Consider the following 20,707-nt stretch of genomic DNA (forward strand, 5'->3'; position numbering starts at 1 on the left):
TTGTGTGGTGCGTTCTGTGATCAATGTCATCTGAATCCACTTTAAACCTGTTATTTTGGTTTTGCATCATAATATGACAAAGATTTATACATATCTGATCAAACTCTGGCCCTGTTCCGGTTGTTGACGTTGGCCCAAAGCTAGCCTGATTGCTGCTAACTGGAGCTAATTCTCTGGAATTAAATGACATTATATTTAGTTGTTTAGTTGTTTGCTACTCACTGTAGACATTAGCATGTTAGCATCGGTGCAGTGGGATATAAAGTGAAGTGACTAATGGGGCAGAAAGGTCTTTGTAGAGCAGTAATAACAGGTTATAGTCGCAACACTATAATGCAGTGATAATAATGTTTTGCTTGATTATAGATTAGCTTCCCGCTGCAGGGAGGGGCCACTGGAGTTTCAGTATCACAGGTTTGATTCCTGGCTTTAACATCGGAGCTGTTGAGGCTCGCTCATCATCCATTAGCGGCTGTCACGCTGCCTTAGAGCAAGGCAGGGAAGCCCCAGCTGTGAGCACGGCGGTCTCTCTCTGTAAAGACAGGTGAGCAGAGACTCGGGGTTCAGGATGACAGTGACTCAAAGGACAGCTGAGCTTCCTTTAAAGGAGCTTCCCTCTGTCCTCTGTTTGTTTTCTTCTTCTCTTTTTTTATTTGTTTTATTCAGATGAAACTTCTCAGGCCATTTGCATCAGCGTCACATCAACACATTGTGAAACTGGCTGATGAGTCACTGTGACGCAGGTCCTTTTCACATACCTCCCATCATCCTCTCTCTCTCTCTCTCCACTCCCCCCCCCCCCCCACGCCCTTCTCTCTCTCACACACACACAGACACACACACACACACACACACACGTAGACAGATTTTCTCTGGAGAATAGCTCAGCTCATGAACACCCACGCCGGTTGCTGCTCACAGTGGCAGCCCTGCTCGGCGCTCAAACGGCCACCCCTCCCCTCCCTGTCCTCCTCCTCCTCCAGTGCAAGTCACTGATGATGATGTGTTGCCGTGGCAACGGCTGGATGTGGGCGGCTCCACGGGCGGTGGGTGGAAGCCAGCCGCTAAGCAGCGTGGGAGGGATCTGCTGAGCGCACCCATCACCCTCATTTTGAAAGGAGCAGGAAGCTGACTGCTTTTGAGAAGGTGTGGGTGTTGGTGAATTATCGCCTCTCCTCCCTGCAGCTTCGTTAAGGATCGCCTTGTTTGTCTCCCTTCCTTCCTTCCTTTGTTTTCTGCTTTACTGCTGCATGCAGTGAAATGCAGCTGCTCATGAGGGATTTCTGTGCAAAATTCAACTTTAAGAGCAGCTGAAAAAGTGACATTGTCCTCTTGTTGTTAGATAAAAAGCTTTGACGTTAAAGGGTAAAATACTGGCACAGAAAAGGATTAGACTGATCACTCTCCAGGCATCTGTCTGTTGAGGCTGAAACTATCTCCTACAATCTTTCTATTTTCCTCCATATTATGAAACCTGCCGGCCAACGGGGTCAAGTAGACATCAATACAATTTGCTTCATCATGTAACTTTGTCTGATAAGATTGAAAATGTAACTTGATATGATTCTGATGTAGAAACAAAGCAACATAACACATAACAAACTATATGTATATGAAGCCAGCAGGATAGTTACACATTTAGACAAAAAATACAGTAAAGATAAAATAAAGAAAACTATAAAAAGGCTAAGTGTTGTCATAAAGGTGAAATATGACACAATAAAAATGCTATAAATGAACATAAAGTGCCATAAATCCATTGTGCTCCTATTAGCTATATAACTTTATAACTCACTGCTTGTAAAACCTCTAATAGTATCTGACACCATCTAGTTAAGGTCATGTGTCTGTAGCTCACAGCTTTAACGTACACTGACTTCTGGGTAAACGACTGTCATCTAATTATAAAACTGCTTTAGCAAACATACATGAGACTGAAACAGAGACGCACTGACTGTGATGTACCTAGTTTCTTGCAGGTAAGCAACATGTTTGGGCAAATTTTCAAATTTCACATTTAAATGTGACAGATTTCACAATCTTATTTTTAGAAGTACAAGCTTTAAGGCCTCTGGTTATTTACCTGCAGGTCTGTCAGTGCATGCCCCAAAAGTATCTTTGAAGCAACACACATGAACGTTTTTGTTGGAAGTCCCCTTTACCTCGAGACCTGATTACATGGAAATCAGAGCTGCAGATTCTGACTCTCCTTCTGTGGACTTCGTCCAAATTCATGAATGTTTCATGTTCTAAGTGAGGCACTATTAGTCAGGTCAGTTTGTTTGATTTATTCTACTTGGAGCTCCAGGTGGGTGGAGTTTACTGCAATTCAGATAAAGTCAGATAAAAGGTTGGGAGCCAGAGAAAAGTAAACTGAAGCAACTTGCAAAATACTTTCCAGTGAGTAATCTCTGTTGTAGGTCACTATTTCATGCTGGGTGTCAAACTCCACCCACCCAGGCCGCCAAAGAGTTCAAAACAAACATTAAAATGCTGTCTGACTCAGGTGGAATACAAAAGGAATAATATATTAGAGCTATTAGTTCAGAATTTGTTTATATAAAAGAAATTTGACCTGAATGTGACACTTTCATACATATACAAAGATAGTGAAGAAAACCCAAACAAAGCATAAAATTAGAGGCTTTTTGTCACTTTATAAAAATCTATTCTTGGTTTGTGAGTGTGTCCTTGATGCCTGGGGACCAAATTAAATTATTTCTAACCAGGAGATGGTGCTGTAACTATTTTTGTTGAGGACAGAGACTGCCATCTGCTGCCACTGCTACAATCTGAATATGTGCAGTACCAAAACCAACCGCAGGGTGGCGCACCAGGACAAGGCATCACAGTATGTATCTGCTGCTCACATAAACATGGCATATTCTAAACTACAACCACACAGATAAACATAATATGAATACAAAATGAATATTAAAAAAATAAAAAATAAATATAAATACAAATTTTAATTGATATGTAATAAATTATACGAACCCTACTCTAACAATATACTCTGTACAGTTGATTATATTCTGTATTATTGACTTAACAAAATTTGAAGAACTTAAAGGAAAACTTTAGGAAGTTGTAAACAAATTAGAAGAGAGAACATAGGAGAGACAAGACAGATATCTACTGTTCAGTGGCCTCATTCAATACTACACGATTCAACTTTTGGTTGATGGTATTAGTGCAATATAAATAATTAATATCCTATGTCATCCCTCCCCAATCCCATACATTTCATATAATTTGTTGTGTTTTCTTTCTTTATAAAGTCTGATATAGCATCGTTACTTCCTGGTCCTGCTTTTCAAAGAGGAAATTATGTATTTAAAAACATTAAAAGAGTGAATTATGTTCATAATCGCTTTAAAATGTTGAGGAATGATGTAGATAACACTACGGTCCAAAACACTACCCCGGCAGTTCTGATGATTGACAGCCCTTCTGACCAATCAGGTGCAGATATGAATTATGACGCTCCAATCAGATCTCAGGCGGTGTTAAAGGTAGGTTGTATCCCACTGAGGAAAAACCGTTACTCGACCGAGGAAGCCGAACACTGTCATAGGAAAACACGACTGTTTTATTCTCCAGATTTCTTCACTTTGGTTTTACGGTAGTTACTCCATACACACAGTCCTCTCGACGGGATTGAAATGTTACATTTTCGGTCAACGGTAGCGCTCAAGGAGTTATTTCAAACCCAGCTCAAGCGTCCGTTGACAGGTAGAGTCGGTGTGAAAGCCGCACCTGCGACCGCTGCTGCCTGCTTGAGTACCGTCACTTCGAATGGATGGTCGCCGGGCAGAGGGAGGGCATTTGCCGGGTGGAGAGCTCAAGCCCCGCAGCACTTCACCAGAAAGCACGGCGTGAGAGGCTTTTGCTCCAAGGGCCACAACGACGGCCACAACGACGGCCACAATGAAGCCTCCAAGGACTCTGCAGCGGAGAAGTGAGTAACCTTAGCCCCGGTCTGTTGGCAGATGTTAGCCGCTAGCTCCACGGTAGACCGAACTCCATAGACAAAAACGACAATTTAATACAGCAATTTAACACAGAAGACGACGATGACGCCTGGGAAACCATTCCTTAAAGTTTATTTTTTTTACCATAATATGTCAGTATTTACAAACAAAACATATGCCGAATTAATGACTGGCTGCTAACATTACCTTTTATCATAAAATGTCTTAATTTGTGTTGTTTGTCTTACAGTTACAGGCTATGCTGATTTTAATTTGTGATATTAAGAATGTAATTCAGCATCGAAGGTCTACAGGCGCGTGACGCCACTAACTGCTAACACAGATGCTGTTGACCTGCAATGGACTGACTAGCTAGCCAGCTAATGGCTAGTGGAGGCTGTAGTTGTAGTGTTTACCAGGTAACTAGGCTGGTCAGGGTGGTGAAAGACCAGCTGCGTGCATACAGGTAATCAGCGTGATTGCTAAGTAGCTGTACAGGCAGACAGAGATCCATTATCGGACAAACATGCTAGTCCAGACCAGATGTAGCCACTGTCACTAAATATTAAAAAAACCCCATATTGGGATATCATTTACTACTTTGTGAGATAAAGGTCTTAAGGTCGAATTGCGAGGTGGATGAAATTAAATTAATCACCTCACGTGAAAATGGCTTATCTTACACAGCCAGGCAGATAATCGTGACCACCAGGAGCTACAGCTGCCATCTCCAGCATGTTAAACCACTGAGGCGTGAAGCTGTGAAAATCCCTATAGACCCATAACAAACAAAATCTGCATCTCTTTAGCTTTAGCTAGTGACAGACCAAGCAATGACCTAATGTCTAATGAAGGTCAGTCACTCTTGCATCCAGGAATGCAGCTTACATATTTTTGTCATTGATTTTTATAGTTTGATCATTGATTATGTTGTACATAATCGATGCAAGATGCAAGTGACATTATGAGGCTATAATTAAGTGGATGGCTGAGGTGATTGGTCAACAGGGGAGATGAGTGAGCGCTGGTGGAGGAGTGAGGATGAGATGCAGGTTAAGGACCAGAACCACCACGACACCACCACAGGTTGACAAGGCCTCCCTGTTCCACTGCCTCCCCCTTAAACCCCCTGACATCAGTTACGACAGTGATCCAGTTTGGACCAGCGTGGGGAATGTTTGTTCAGTTGATGCTGTTAGTGATGAAAACCCCAAGTATCTTTGCTTGGTTGGCGTGTTGCTGCATCTGTATTCCAGCAGCTTGGCGTCTGCTGCATCTGTTATTTTAATGAGATGTAAATCTGCCTGAAATTTGAATCGGTGCTTCCTGTTTCCCTCTGCAAACACTGGAGTGTTGACTGAGGAATCTGCTTCCTCCTCTGACTGCAGTGGATATCTGACATTTTAATAAGTAGATTATTGACAATGTTTTAGACAGTGTTTGGTGATATGTTAGTGTTAACTTTAGCTGTTGAAGCACAGAGAATCAGAGGAAGGGAATCCTGCTTTGTAGACAGTAACTCATCCTGACAAGCTGAACTGTCGAAGCTTTGCTGTAACAGTCGTGACAGTGTTTATGGACAGAGATAAAGGCAGTGCAGCAGTTGGCATTGCATTAAACAGAATCATGTGTATTCATCTTACAAGTGCAAATAAAGATGCTAATTTTTCCCAGATATATGGTTCCTACATAATAGTTTAGCACCAGCCTGTATCCCGCCTCATTGCCCCCGCAGACCGAAGTTGCCCCATTTGTTTCCGTTCACGGACAATTTGATTAAGTTGTCGGCCGGGTTCAGGCAGTCATTTGCTGACTGGTTTTCATCAACATCTTGTTTCCCCTGGAGACAAGATGCAGCTTCAGCTTGTTCTGTTAAATACGATCATATCAATATAATCATCAACATTCAGATTCAGCTGGAGCTGAATTACAGGAGGAATCTCAGTGAGTGAGCAGGTTCAGTGTGAAGCACAGGAGCTTTTCATTATCAGTTGTTGAAAGGCAGCTTCAACAGGCGCTGAGTCATCTGAATCTGTGGATCTGTGATTATCAAAGAGTTGTGACACAACAAATCCAAGAAAAAAAGGTCCTGGGCAGTTTAAACATTAGGCATTTACTCTGCAGAAAATCAATCATTATCCATCGATTTAGTCCATGAACCAACAATTAATCAATAATAATAATCAATTGGGCAAAACAAGTAATTTGAAGACATCGCCTTGGTTTCTCTGGAGCTTTCTGTTGTTGATTGATTAAGAAAATAAGTGGCAGATTAATCAATAATGGAAATAATTGTTACCGGCAGCCCTAAAGACGAGACAGATAAACTTTATTGCAGCTGACGAACAATAACATGTAGATAATTAACTTTAAGTAACTAGAATATTCACATCATGAACATTTCCCCACATACACGTGAAGCATGAAAAAACTAAATAAAATGAACAATAATCATTTTTACTATATTATGAGAACTCACTGTAAATCAGATTATCAAATCCTGTAATGCTGGTCACGCCGTCATCACAGCTTTGGCTGTGTTCAAACAGGAAATGACATCATCACCAGGTTTTAGTGCCAGACAGAGCAAATAACCAGGGTCAGAGGTCAGTGATTAAATCTGGGGGTTTGAATTCTCAGAGGTCCAGACAGCGTTCAGCCTCCACTCCAGTCTGGGTGTGAGGGTCCTGAGGCTGTGGCCCGGTTAATAAGGGGTTAAAAATGTTAGTAATGCAGTGGAGCTTATCCCGCCCACATCATTTTTCCATGGTTTTTGCACCAAAGCCTGCGTGCTGGCGCGCTGCCCAGCAGTTGTCAGAGCCTAAAGGAGCAGATGAGTCACTCACACAGATTGATTTGTGCAGCGCCGCCTCTCAGCGCTCCCAGTCTCATGTCTGCCTCCACCCCACACCAATTTGTCATGACATCTGTGAGGCAGTGAAACCAGCGCCATCGATCGGCTCAGACCGACACTCGACTCGTCAATACGAGCATCTCTGTCTGCGACTTTGATGTATCAATTAAATGAAATCCCATCATCTGTAGTGGGCTGAGTGGAAAGACTTCAAATCATCATTATTATCTTGATCTTTGCTCTGCGTTTGTAATTTCCTGTCATTGCTCATTTAACTTAATGGGATTGGATTTGAAAGCTTTGTTTTGCATTATTTAAACCTAATTACTGTTTGAAAGTATTTTCTCGACCTAATGAAAGTGAAACAGGAACTTTATCTGTATTTTTACTTATTTTGTTTAGAGACATCCTCCCTCAGTCCAGTCGTTTTATCTCTAGAAACAGATACTTGGTTGTTTGTATAAAACTTTCCAACCACGCTCGACGTCATCAGCTGTCACTGTCCTCAGGACCAGCTGTCCTGTCAACAGACAGCTGCTGGTTCCAGTGCGTCTTCACCGAGAGAACTGACGTCAGAAATACCTTCAGCACTACTGACCTGCTGAGTGGACAGAACAGAAGAAGAGTATACAAACATGTTTTGGTAATTGGTTGAAGCTTTATATGCTGTCTCACGCTCAGTTCACAGACAGTGGGAGATTTGTAAGATTTTAATTTTTTTTTTAAACTAACCAGGGAAATATAAAATTTAAAAAATGACAAGAAATTTGCATATTGCATAAAGATGTGCAGCTTGATTCAAAGTGGGTCTGCAGTGCAGTGTTGGTTTGGTTTCACCTTCTGGACAAACTGTGTTGAATCATCAGCTGACCTTTAAAAACACACAGAAAGGGAGGGACAGACAGAGTTAGCTCCAGCGCTAATGAGAGCAGCTGAGGTGGATTAATGAGGCGATCCCGGCCGGTCCAGATGTTCCAGTGCTCACCTCTAACCTGCTGGTGATGATACTCCCAGAGGTGAAATCTCTCACAGGCCACATTAACTTAACAAGGCTGTGACTTACAGCTTCTTAAATCAGCCGTCTCCAGGTTTTCCTTCGTTTTAATGTTGCTGCAGCTTGGAATAATTATTATAAGCAAGGTTTATTTTTAGACACGGGCCTACTTAACACACCACTGTTTGTTTAAACCTTCATTACTGCAAAGTGTAACTGCTTATTATGATTTGTTGTGATTTTGTCAGGTTTTATTCATGCGTTTCATGTTTTTTAATTAATTTGTTGTTGTGACAGCAGCTATGAATTATACCAGTGTTCATACTCACTGAATAATCTGTGTACATTTTGCTTTTTGACACATTATATGTATGTGTGCCATTGCCACTGTGACTAATTCAGTATTATTCCCTCTGCACACTCTCTCCCTGTTGTTGATCTGCTTGCTTTACATTTGTAAGTATGTTTCTATTTTTTCTTTTAGTTTTAGTCTTTTTATGTTTTTAATCCATTCTCCAGTAGAAGTAGAGGTTTTCTGCAGAAAGCCGACAACCGCTTTTACCTTGAAATGACCTCACTTCCTCCCAACGGCTGTGCTTGAATCCTCTCCCCTCTACCTTCCACCTCACCCTGGTCTGTCTCTTCACCCCCCCCCCAAACACACACACACACACACACACAAACACACACACACACACACTCTCTCTCTCTCTCTCTCTCTCCGACGTGTCTCCACCGGCAGGCATCAAATGTCTGTTAACGAGGTCAGAGATGGACCGCACAAACAATCAATCTAAGGACTCGACAACATGCTAATTCAGTTAGCATGAGATTTGTTTTTAGTGTTAAAGCTGCGTTCCTCAGGTCAGGAGTTCAAAAGAATTTCAAAATATGAGACATGATTCTTCTCTAATTCTCCGTTATCACCAATAATTGACTGATAGTTTTTTGCAGCCATGTTTGTTTCCTGGTGTTTGGAGAGCAACATAACTGCAGTTCTGATCTTGTTGCTCAGAATTTCTGACTTCAGACATTAAGTGGAACTGTGCTAGAAATCTGTTAGCTGCAGTAACGAGCTCTGACTCTGGTGCCGGTGTTTCCTCTGCAGCAGTGGAGCTCAGGAACAATGTACAACCTTCATCTCTGTTTCCACCATTGTTTGTTTACCATGAGATTTATAACTACAGCCGCCGCTGTTTTTGATGTAGGCAGATCTCAATTCGTTTGCTGTTTTATCCAAATTACACAAGGAAACAGTTTAAAATTGATTCCTGTTCGTCATTTGAGACTTCCTTTTTGCAAATCTGGCTCATTACAGTTGTTCTGTAGCTGTATTAATGTTCCATTTTCTGTGACTGCTGCTGAGTCAAACCAGAGGAAACCCTGTGAGTGCTGAGTGTGAGATTACACTCTGGTAGATTTCTCATGTCTCTAAGGGTCCAAATCAGATTTATTTCTGGTTGGCTGCTGAGAGGAGCCACCTGCCAGCTAAAGCTTTACCTACAGACATCCTCCACCAGCACGCAGGCCAGTGGCCCATGATGCATTGCGGGACATTCTGAGCCTGGGCACCCAGAGCTTTGCACAAATCCAATTTGGTGTTAATATGAATCATAGCAGAGAGCCTGCTGTGAGCTGGTCGCCCCGTCTGCCTCCTGACACGCTACTAACTTTCCTCCCAGAGACGACTCGGTGTGGAAACTGCTTAGAATACCAGCCAGACCATAATACTAGATAATAATAAAGTTCATCATGAAGTTCACTAATTAAGGCAGCAGCAGATTAGAGGATTACAGCGGTAATATCACTGCTGAGACATTTACATCAAGGGCTGGAATCGGCTGCTTCTCGGCTAAACGATGCATGAACCTAAATCAGATCTGTCAAGCCTTCAGCTGTGAAACTGTAGACGTCTGAAGTTCCTCGAAGTCTGATTGCTGGATGTTTCAGCAGCCACATTGCAGACTGTATTGTATTTCAGTAGGAGGCTGGTGGTTGTTTCCCAGCCACTGAACAACATGCCGTCAACGTGCCCCGGGTGTTGGCAAGCCTCCACGTCACAGCTGCAGCAGCTGAGGCCCAGTCATCACAATTCACAGACTGTGCTCTTTTATTCGGCTGAATCGCTCTGACACTGCAACCTCACATCGCCTGAATGAAGATGCCTTTAAGGCTGCGTCATCTTCACTTTCTGACGGTGCTGTTCGTCATGAAATATTTGCTGCTGTTCTGGTCTGTGTGTTCTGATGCTGTCCTGACGCTCTGTCCCTTCATGCTGGGTTCAGAGTTCAATGACACGTGTAAAAAGAAAAACATATTCCTGGCTGGTATTCTACTAAAGCAGACAATTAACAGTTTACATTACAGTGGCCTTATGGCAGCATATTAACCTCTGGAAAAGTTAATAAGTCTTACAGAGCAGCCGTGTCTCTGGCGTTAGGTCGTACTGTACGAGTCTTTTCCACAGGTTCTGATACTGCAGTAAGGCCAGTGTAAGGTAATGTTTTCCAGTGCAGTATTACAGTTATTACTCACTGCTTCTCCTTGCAGTCAAAAAGCTTTTTCTCCTCCCCTCTGCTGCAGTCCCCCTCCATGTCTGTACCTCTGCCCGCCTCACTGTGGACTTATTTTTCTCACTTTTCTGTCTGTGTGTGTTTATTTGTCTTTCCTGCAGGAGAAGGAAGGCAGGCATCCTGCCCAGTCTGGAGGACCTGCTCTTCTACACCATCGCAGAGGGCCAAGAGAAAATCCCTGCACACAAATTCACCACAGTGAGTTATATCTGAGGCATTCACAACTTCCAGAGACTCTGACAGTGGAACAGCTGCTATAATCAGAATAATAATAATAATAATAATAATAATACTAATAATAACACAATATCCTGAACAGATGAGAGAAAACGACTTTAACGTATAAACAGAAGTTTTATGAATGTATACGCACATAGCTTTGCAAAGTTTACAGAGTAAAAGTTGTGAAAGTTTACAGAAATGTAGGACATTTATTAAGAGCTAATTGGGGATAAATCATAACAAACACCAGCCAGATTATCTGCATTAAAGACGAGAAGTGAACTCCCTGCACTGCACCAGCGACTTGTGAGAAATTCCACTGCAAACGATTTGTTTCTGCAAGATGTAAAAAGCTGCTTATGTTCATAAAGTGTCAGCAGCCTCGCAGTGAGTCAGCCTGGGCCCTGTACAGATCCCTCCCTGGTTGAATTATGGGTAACTCCTCTTGTAAGCTTGTTCAGGAGTCTCAGCTTATTGATTTGTTGTCAGGTCTCTCTTAATCATCATGCCCCCCCCCCCCCCGTTCTCCTCAGGCTCTTAAAGCCACTGGGCTTCGCACAGGAGACCCCCGGCTGAAGGAATGTATGGAGATGCTGAAGGTGACCTTGAAGACGACCTCTGACGGAGCGCTGGACCGGCACCTCTTCAAAAAGTAGATTTCCCTTTTTTTATTTTATTGCAGCTTTATTGAAGAACATGATCTTCCAGACTATAGAGTGTAAATTCAGTGGTTGTGAGGAAGTTGTTGGACAGGTAGAGTGACTCTGCATATCTTTAGTTATTGTCACTTTAATGTCCCGCCTCCTGTTCCACCTTTATTATCAGCATCAATCTTTCATCACATTCAGAATTATTAATGCTGGTCAAAGTCCTCTGCACTGTTCTGCTGCATGTCGTTAATTATTCATCAGCTCTCAGTTTGCACGTCATCCAGCTGGATGCATTCAAGAACACGACTGTAGGGGAAAACAGAACACTTGGTTGAACTATAGAAATGAATCAGTTTATCTCCAGGAAGCATTTCAGTGTGAGAACATTATTAAAGGAGTGTGAAGGGCATGAATAAAATGTTGGTTTCAAAATGAGGACAAAAAACATACAATATTGATCTGTATTGATGAGTGACAATCATTCAGAGCTAAAGAGGTGGTATCACAGAATGACCTTTCAATGACCTACATCAAAGATCAAGTCATTATATTGAGAGTAAATTGCGGTTAACAAAAAAATAAATGAAAAAAGCATTTTAATTGTGACATGAAACATGAGTCAAAAACCAAGAAGGTGTAGGTGTTCTCGACAAATCCACAAAAACCGCCTTGTCATTTATTAACGACGGAAACAAAGACGGGAGTCAGGGAGTATGAAACTGAAAAAGTCGATCGAGAGGAGTCAATATAATTGATAAATTTGAGAAGCGATGTGTGTCATGTTTTGTTCAAAAAGAAGTGAAACGATTAATCAAAGAACACAGCTGGAAAATAGAATCACATTAACCCCCCCCCCCCCCCTCCCAGAGGAAACGATGCTGGGTGACAGCTTGGGAAGTGGCGGTGTGGCGAGTCGGGGCATATGACGGCTCAGTAGGGAGCTGAATCCTCACAGACCCCAGCGCCGGCGCTCCTGGCTGGAATCCATCACATCCGCTCGCTGGGCTTATTTATAGAGCTCCGCCTCACGGAGGGAAGGGGAGCGTGTGTTTTCTCTGCAGGGATCCCATGCTACAGGGATTAGACAGGGTTTGATGCAGTGAGATAGCTGAGCCACAAATCTCTCTGCTGCCAGAGCGGCACAGCTTCCACCTCACCACCTTATTATATGGAGTGGTGGGTTTTACTATCTGTGCTCTTAATCTCTCAAGTAGAAACGATCAGGACAGAATCTGGAGGCAGGAACAATCATTTCCAAAAACTGCATCAGCACCTGACGGCTCGTTCAGGAACTGGAGGCAATGAGCCAGAAAAACTAACAGTTCCCTAAAAGACAACACAACTCATCACATGATGTTTAAGTCCAGCAGCAGATGTCTCACTGTGGCAGAGTGTATAACATGAAGCTTGGTCAGGCCTGATGAAGGATCTGATGATTTCTGTCCAAAAGTTAAGAAAGTTAATGACATTAAGGGCAAGAAAATACCTGGTTATAGACTGACTGGACGCTGTCTCGTCTCCTGTCTTAGATGTGTCCAGAGCAACATCGTTCTGCTCACCCAGGCCTTCAGGAAGAAGTTTGTCATCCCAGACTTCCAGCCGTTCTGCGCCCACATCGACGAGCTCTATGAAAACGCCAAGAATATGTCCGGAGGGCAGGTGAGTGAGAGCTGCTTCAGAAGTCTAATAATCTGCAGAGACAGATTATTGTCTCGTCTTTCCATTTACCATATTAACCAGTAAAAGCAGTTTTAAAATTGTTGTGCAACTCTGTAGGTGGCAGACTACATTCCCCAGCTGGCCCGCTTCAGTCCAGATCTGTGGGCCGTCGCCCTGTGCACCGTCGACGGACAGAGGTACAGTTTCATGCCAAATAGTTTTTGTTTGTTGGCTGGACAGTAACAGTGGGGGCAGCCGTATAACTGTGAATGACTGAACGACCACTGGTATGCTAAAAGCCACATGACTGTGCTGGAACTTGTCTCCTCTTTCTTAGGCACACTGTCGGTGACACCAAGGTTCCTTTCTGTCTGCAGTCGTGTGTCAAGCCTCTGAAATACGCTATTGCTGTTCACGACCACGGCACCGAATATGTTCACCGCTTCATTGGCAAAGAGCCCAGCGGCCTGCGATTCAACAAGCTCTTCCTGAATGAAGACGGTGAGGAATCAGTCGCTGCGTACCCGATCGCACCCCCGCTCCTCATTCTAACCAAGCTGTCGGGTTTCTCTCTGATACTGTCTGAACCCCATGTACTGATGTCTGTACAGATACAGAGATATTACTATGACATATTGTACTATGATGTTTTAGGAAAGTACAGTAAGGCATAAAAGTGGAGGTGGTGCTACGATACTGTAAGTAAATGTGTGTATAATATGTTTCCTTTGGTGTTCAAAGGAAAAACTGACAGGCTTTAAAAAAGAAAGCTCACCTGTCTTACAAACAGCTAGTAAAGTAAGAGTAGTAAAGGAGTCTACTCACCACAGTCTCGTCTCTGTTCACTTCCTGTATCGTTGATGTCCACTCACTCTGAAACAGCAAAGACAACAAATTAGCTGACTAAGGGGGAAGTAATGCGTCCCTCTCTCTTCCAGATAAACCTCACAACCCCATGGTTAATGCCGGTGCTATCGTCTGCACCTCCCTCATTAAGGTAAGGAGTACTTTTACTTTGAATACAATCTTTGAAGTAGATTGAGGGGTTTTATTTTTATGCTTACTGCAGCTAGAAAGTCCAACAAAGAGAATTTGTCTGAAATAAAATTGTGTTCCCAGGAGATTAAGGTTGTAGATAATCACGCTGAAAGGGGATTTAGTTTAGAAAGCAGCATCGCGCGGATATCCTGCAGTCTACACAGCTCAGACACATCACCAGCTTTAATCAGGGAACCTGCTGTTAGAGACACAAGAGCACCACCTGCTGATTAAGACTCAAATTAAAATCTAAACCTCAGTATCTCAAGTGGCCAGTGAGGAGCAACAGGAGGCCACAAGGGCGTCAGACTTTAATTACAATATCACATTCATACAGCGAGAGTTTGTCCTCTCAAGATATCAGAAGCCCCAACATGCACTAGTTTCTCTTTCTCTAATGTTCAGCTGCAACATCTTCAATAAGAAGCTATTAGATAGGAATTATTTAAGACTGAGAATAATTAGGATTTAACCGAAACACTGGAAGCTGATCTTTACACATGTTGTATTTCTTTGTTTTTGGATGAGGAGAGGAATCATCCAGGATCTTGTGTTGCAGTCACATTGTATGGGAACAATGCTTCTGATCGACACTACAATCAGAACATGTAGATGATAATTACTAGTTTGACCTCAGTTTTCTTTTAGGTATCTTTACATAAAAACAGAAACTAACTATGTGATTGATTATTCCCATACAATGTGAAAGAAATCTCCTGAATCCCAACCTGTCACTGTTGAGATTTGTGTAGCTGAAGCTTGAATCTGTCATTGATCCCCAGAATAAAACCAGGTTCTCTGAGGGGCTGTTTGCATGCGTCCCTCCTCCTCTCTCTGACTCTAGATCTACACTCATTTGCAATGTACCTTTTCAAGGCTCGTTGTGTGGTTTTATGTGTTGTTGCATATTTTACAGCATTAGGATCTTTGGGAAATTATGACCACAGCAACAGGTCAATGACGTTGGTAATTTTCCTTTTTAATCATTTCTTCCCCTCTTTTGGTCTGGATTTGTGACAAAGCTTTTAGCCTTCACATGGCTGTTAATGAATGTTTCAGTGTTGCTTCTGTACTTTTCACCTGCATCCTCCTGTTTATACGTCTGGATTATAAACAGTGCAGCTCTGGCTCAAACACTGGTTTTATGTCATTCTCCATTCTTCTGTAGAGACGGACCTCTTTGTTTAGTTTTGTCTTTCGTTTTTTATTATAATTTCTACTTTAGATACGAGACTAAAAGTGATCTGTTTGTATTTACTACTACACACTGAAAGCTACATGGCTATATTCTTAGTCTTATATATATCCTTTTATTTTGAAGATTAAAAACTATTTTTACTATCCTTTGATCCCGTTCATTGAATTTCTTTCTTTTCTTTTTACGAAACCAGAAACACTGAGTGGATTAACTGTTTTATTTCACCTCCTCCATCTCCAGCTAGTCTGCCACTTCTAATCTTAATTCATCTGGTTTGATTGGTCACATTACTGATGAATTTTACAACTGTAGTCATGTAGTTTAATATCATAGAGATATGGATCATGTATAATAGTGCTAATGTCATGACGTGGGTAACGTTTAGTGTCAGTGGCAGTTTGATGTGTTTGGACCGACGTGCTGTTTGATTAATAATCATTTTTGTGTTTCAGCAAGGGGCAAGCAACGCCGAGAAATTTGACTATGTGAGTGATATTGGATTATTTTTACCATCACTTATCCTGCTAGTTGTTTTCCTGAGTTTAAATTTACACTTGAAAATCCGCAGGTCATGAACTTTATGAACAAACTGGCAGGAAACGAGTACGTGGGCTTCAGCAACGCCACGTGAGTAAAGTCACACGTCACTGCAGAGATAAACTGATGTATTATGACGGAGCTGAACAAACCTCATTCACGTGTCGCTGTCCCAGTTTCCAGTCGGAGCGCGAGTCTGGAGACAGAAACTTTGCCATCGGCTACTACCTGAAGGAGAAGAAGGTAAGGTCAAAGGTCATCTACAGTCGAGGAGACGTTATTTACTCTCAGCTGAAGCCACATAACTCCATTTTAAAAGTTATTTTTTACTGTTTTAATTTGACATGTTTCTTATATTCATTATTGTCACTCTGTACATCTGACAGTGTTTCCCAGAGGGGACAGACATGACCTCCATCCTGGACTTCTACTTCCAGGTAAACACAGCTCAGAAAAAGTTCATGGAATTTATTCAAATATATTATTCATTGTTAAAAAACGATTTGCTTCAGCTGTAGAGAAGGTTTTATCATAATAAACTTAACTTTCTTTCATCATCAGCTGTGCTCCATTGAGGTTACCTGTGAGAGCGCCAGCGTCATGGCGGCGACTCTGGCCAACGGCGGCTTCTGTCCAATCACGGGGGAGCGTGTGCTGAGCCCCGAGGCGGTGCGGAACACTCTGAGTCTGATGCATTCGTGCGGCATGTACGACTTCTCCGGACAGTTCGCTTTCCACGTGAGTAACTCGTTCACACCGGGCCACTCGGATCCTCTCGTTAACATCAGGTCGTGACGCGTCGTCGTGGTGATTGTGTTGCAGGTCGGCCTGCCGGCGAAATCTGGCGTGGCCGGTGGGATTCTGCTGGTTGTTCCAAACGTGATGGGCATCATGTGTTGGTCTCCTCCTCTCGACAAGCTAGGCAACAGCGTCAGAGGCATCCAGTTCTGCACGGTAACTCGGCTTTAGTTACATCACGTGACCACTGCTGAACTCAGGTGACCCCAACAGTTGAGACTGAGCTGAGCGTGTCTTCTTCTTCTTCTGTCAGGACCTGGTTTCTCTCTGTAACTTCCACAACTACGACAATCTGAGGCACTTTGCAAAGAAACTGGACCCTCGCAGGGAAGGAGGAGACCAGAGGGTGAGTCCTCCATCAGTCCTGCGTCCTCCTCTTTAAGCCTTGAAGCAGCAAAACAAACATGTTCATGTTATTCCCACATCTGCACCTTCTACACATGGTTACGGTCAAGTTTTAGTCAATAACGTCACTTTTACAGGAACTAGAACATTTTTCAGACAGTCTGCGTCACATCCTCCCTCTGTGTCCTGATGCTGTGTGACCTTGCCTGGAGGACTTTAAGTCTCTAGCTCCACCTGCTGGACAATGACTGTACCACCAGTGTGTAATGTTTGTCCTTCATTCCATACAATGTGAACATAGGCAAGAAAAACACAGATATATTAGAGTGGAAAAATATAAATATACGTGAATATATGTATGTAGATGTTGAGCTGTAATGTGTTGTTGTGTTTCAGGTGAAGTCAGTGATCAACCTGCTGTTTGCTGCGTACACAGGAGACGTCTCAGCCCTGAGGAGGTCTGTGTCTCTGATGAAAACATAATTCAGTGTCATGTGTTACCTTTTGTCCTCCTGGGCTTTGCTCCAGAAAAGCAGCTTAAACAATCCGCTCCGAGATAACCATGACGAATACAAAATGCCATCAGCAATGGAGCTCAGCTTCAACAATTCACCATGGCAACGGGTAAATAAAGAGCAGAGCCTCCATTTTAATCCAGGGGAGCCGGAAAGATGAACGTGTGACATTAAATCACATTTAGTTTTTAAAAAGCAGCAGTGAAAGAGTCAGTAAGTTCAAACTATGATTTTTTATTCCGTTTCGTCCTCTAGACATAATATTTATCAGACTGATGTAACCTCAGAATCTGACCCAGGAACTATTTTATTATTATATTATTGTACTTTACATTTAAAAATCTTGCTCAACAGCATCAGACTGTATTTGTGTATATGTGGTACATTTATATACAGTTTCAGACTAAACCTCACTTTTAAACTACATTCAGGACAGTTTTTATGTTTCACTCAGAAACATCATCTACAGCATGATATGACAGTTGTTCAATCACATCGATGCAATGAACTGGCTGAAATGATTCTGTATTGATCATGTGTCCTAATTCAGGAGCTGTATATGGCACGTGGGTTGGTCCAGAACATGTCCTATGACGTCAGCGTTAAGACGTCAAACTCGCACGTCTTACGACGACAGTAAATGCTCTTTACACGTCAATTACGTCTCAAGACGTGCGCTTAAACGTGCCATAGGCTCCCGTCGCTAAGCAACCTTGACTACACGCAAGTTTTTTTTTTATACAAAACAATTGAGGATTTAAGGCTCTTGGTTTTAACAGTTGTGCCGTTAGCTGATGAACTGGGTTAAATGAGGTACTTACATTTAAAAGTGGCTCTCCGTCGGTGTGTTGTTTGTTTTCATTACCGGCGCAATGAATCTTGGGATAGGTGGATGAACGAGGAAATGACTGGTGCTGGAGGCAGAAACTCACGGTTTGTTGAAGCTGCCAGTCAGCAGGTTAGCTCCTGGCAGCTAGCAGGTTAGCTCCTGGCAGCTAGCAGGTTAGCTCCTGGCAGCTAGCAGGTTAGCTCCTGGCAGCTAGCAGGTTAGCTTCAACCATGGTGAGCCAGAGTTTCCTGCCTCTCAGGGTTGACTGACTGACTCTAATGTTTAACGTGTTCGTCCAGGTTTGCTCTGTCCTCCATGGACATGGAGCAGAGGGACTACGACTCCAGGACAGCCCTGCATGTGGCGGCGGCTGAAGGTGAAACACTGAAAACAAGATTCATGTGTTAACGAGTCAGTTTAATCAGTGTGTTTGTGTTCATGGAGCTGATGTGTGTGTGTGTGTGTGTGTGTGTGTTTTATTTAGGACACACTGAGGTGGTTCGCTTCCTGCTGGAGGCCTGTAAAGTCAACCCAGTTCCCAGAGACAGGTAAACACAGAATATTTAACCTCAGTGGCAGCACGCCCCTGTTTCTGCTGCTTTTTGTTCTTGTACATACTAAATTATTACATTTCCCCACCATGGGACTAATAAAGGACTCTTCTTCTTATCTTCCCTCTGTGTTTCCTGCAGGTGGGGGAACACGCCGATGGACGAGGCCGTCCACTTCGGCCACCACGATGTGGTGACCATCCTCCGTGATTACCACAACCAGTACAGCCCTCAGGAAAGCACCGACGACAAGCAGAACGCAGAGAAGAACCTGGACGGTTTGCTCTGATGGAAAAACTCTTAATAGGAGACTCGAGGTGACGGTGTCCTCTGAGGTGAAAAACTCATCACTTTGCACTTGAGAAAAACATTTTGAACCTAGATCAGACAGGAAGTCCTGATAAACAACCACACGTAGAAGATTAAAACAACCCACATAATAAACTGTACTACACTGTCCCTCCAGTGTAACAGCTCCTCATCATGGTGTTAGTAGATGTTGTTGGTTTTTGTATTATATTCATGTAAGTGGGGACATTTTTTATTTTATTTTTCTCCCTATTTTGTCATCAGCTTTGTAGCTTGGTAGGAAATGACCAGCCTCCAGTTGAATGCTGGACCTTCCTCACTTCATCATCACAACGTGGTGGAATGTATCTTCCCCCAAACACTTAAGTGTGTGTGTGTGATATTTATTTATCTATTGAGATAAACTGTACATTCATGTAGTGTGTGTGTGTGTGTGTATATCCCTGAGGTGAGTTAGTGTAAATACGTACAGGTGTAAAGCTGTAGCTCTCAATCAAACAAAACAAGTTCACGATGATGTAGATTTCACTAAAACGTTAAAATACGACTTTTAGATTTCAACTTTAAAATATTCAGACATTTTTTTTTTCTCCCAGAACTGGATTTTTATTTTCTTCTTTTTTCTATATTATTTACTATTTATTTTGCATTTTGTTTTTGTAACCTGTAAGTAAGTCAGCCAAAGTTTGTTGACCATTGAAAGAGTTAAAAGTTTCTACATATCGGAGACGACACTGCCAGCGCTGACTCACTGTAAAGTTCCACCTGCAACATGAGAAGTCTGTTTATGTGTTTATTACTTCGCAGTACGGCACAGAAACAGCATTAGCTTGTCTACAGTCTTTTACGTTGTGACCCGAAGCCTCTTCTTACATTTCTTCTTGTGTTTACAGTGATATCATTCCTGTGGTGACTGTCTTTTTACAAACCAGGAAAATAAATATATTATTTCTGCAATACTTTAACTAGTTTTAGCCCAAGCTTGTCAAACTAATGTAAAGGAGTGTTTTAATCTGGTGTCCTGGCAGACAGTCACCTGACGCGACAGTCAGTGAACGCAGCGCTATCACTGAACTCAGGTCAGTTTAAAATAAAGTCAAGTCTTTTGTTTGAGTGCAGTATCGAGGCTTTTAGCACTCTGTGATGTATCACGATTGATGATGGTTTGTTCAGTCTGTAAAAAGTTTATAATGCAGTTTTTTTTTATTTTATTTTAAATGTAATGTGTGAGAGATTGTGCAGATGTTTGGAGAGTTTTAGTTGAAACTTCAAACAGGTTGGGATCAGTTCATTCACGTTGATGAAAACTGTTAAATTCAAGTTAAAAAATGAACTGAAAGAAGCACAAAACTGCAATATTTTAGAAATGTAATAAGATGAAATCAGCAATATGGATTTGATTCTTTTTGATATGAACTGATCTCGACCTGCAGCTCGTCTGTTGTCGGTGACATGAGGTGGCCTGTGTCTGTGCGACTGAAATATCCTGAATGTAACGTGTTTGGTGGCGTTCTCATTGTATATTTATGCTGTCGCAGGCAGTCCAGATATTTATTCACAGATAAAAACATTTAATAAAACTTAGAGGGGAAAAAAACTATTAGATGACTGTATGTTTTTTGGATTTGTGGGAACAAACTTCACCTGCATCAATGACAAAG

The 20,707-nt window shown here is 42.4% G+C and overlaps 1 protein-coding gene across 3 annotated transcripts; it reads left to right on the forward strand.

The window, feature by feature from the left end:
• The first annotated feature begins 3,521 nt into the window (after nt 1-3,521).
• glsa (glutaminase a) lies at nt 3,522-20,646 on the forward strand. Of its 3 annotated transcripts, none has more exons than XM_056371077.1 (18): nt 3,522-3,961; nt 10,497-10,593; nt 11,151-11,269; nt 12,797-12,926; nt 13,044-13,123; nt 13,264-13,427; nt 13,865-13,923; nt 15,615-15,647; nt 15,731-15,789; nt 15,876-15,942; nt 16,086-16,136; nt 16,261-16,437; nt 16,522-16,653; nt 16,751-16,843; nt 17,239-17,300; nt 18,486-18,562; nt 18,671-18,734; nt 18,879-20,646. In XM_056371077.1, the coding sequence occupies exons 1-18, from the start codon at nt 3,666-3,668 to the stop codon at nt 19,024-19,026; spliced, it is 1,908 nt and encodes a 635-aa protein (XP_056227052.1). In that variant the 5' UTR covers nt 3,522-3,665; the 3' UTR covers nt 19,027-20,646. The 3 variants fall into 3 exon arrangements, with proteins under 3 accessions (XP_056227052.1, XP_056227053.1, XP_056227054.1); XM_056371078.1 differs by having other exon boundaries at nt 10,503-10,593; XM_056371079.1 differs by lacking the exons at nt 3,522-3,961; nt 10,497-10,593; nt 11,151-11,269; ... (1 more) ...; nt 13,044-13,123; nt 13,264-13,427 and adding an exon at nt 14,881-14,930 and having other exon boundaries at nt 13,892-13,923.
• Nucleotides 20,647-20,707: the final 61 nt, after the last annotated feature.

Source organism: Seriola aureovittata, chromosome 24 (genome assembly GCF_021018895.1).
Source record: "Seriola aureovittata isolate HTS-2021-v1 ecotype China chromosome 24, ASM2101889v1, whole genome shotgun sequence".
NCBI lineage: Eukaryota > Metazoa > Chordata > Actinopteri > Carangiformes > Carangidae > Seriola > Seriola aureovittata.

What these genes read in the sequence shown, in the direction of transcription:
- glsa (XM_056371077.1), top strand. Translation starts at nt 3,666, where the DNA reads ATGTTACATTTTCGGTCAACGGTAGCGCTCAAGGAGTTATTTCAAACC. An exon ending in ACGCCGAGAAATTTGACTAT is followed by an intron (nt 15,648 to 15,730) that starts GTGAGTGATATT and finishes GAAAATCCGCAG; the next exon opens with GTCATGAACTTTATGAACAA. An exon ending in ACTACCTGAAGGAGAAGAAG is followed by an intron (nt 15,943 to 16,085) that starts GTAAGGTCAAAG and finishes TACATCTGACAG; the next exon opens with TGTTTCCCAGAGGGGACAGA.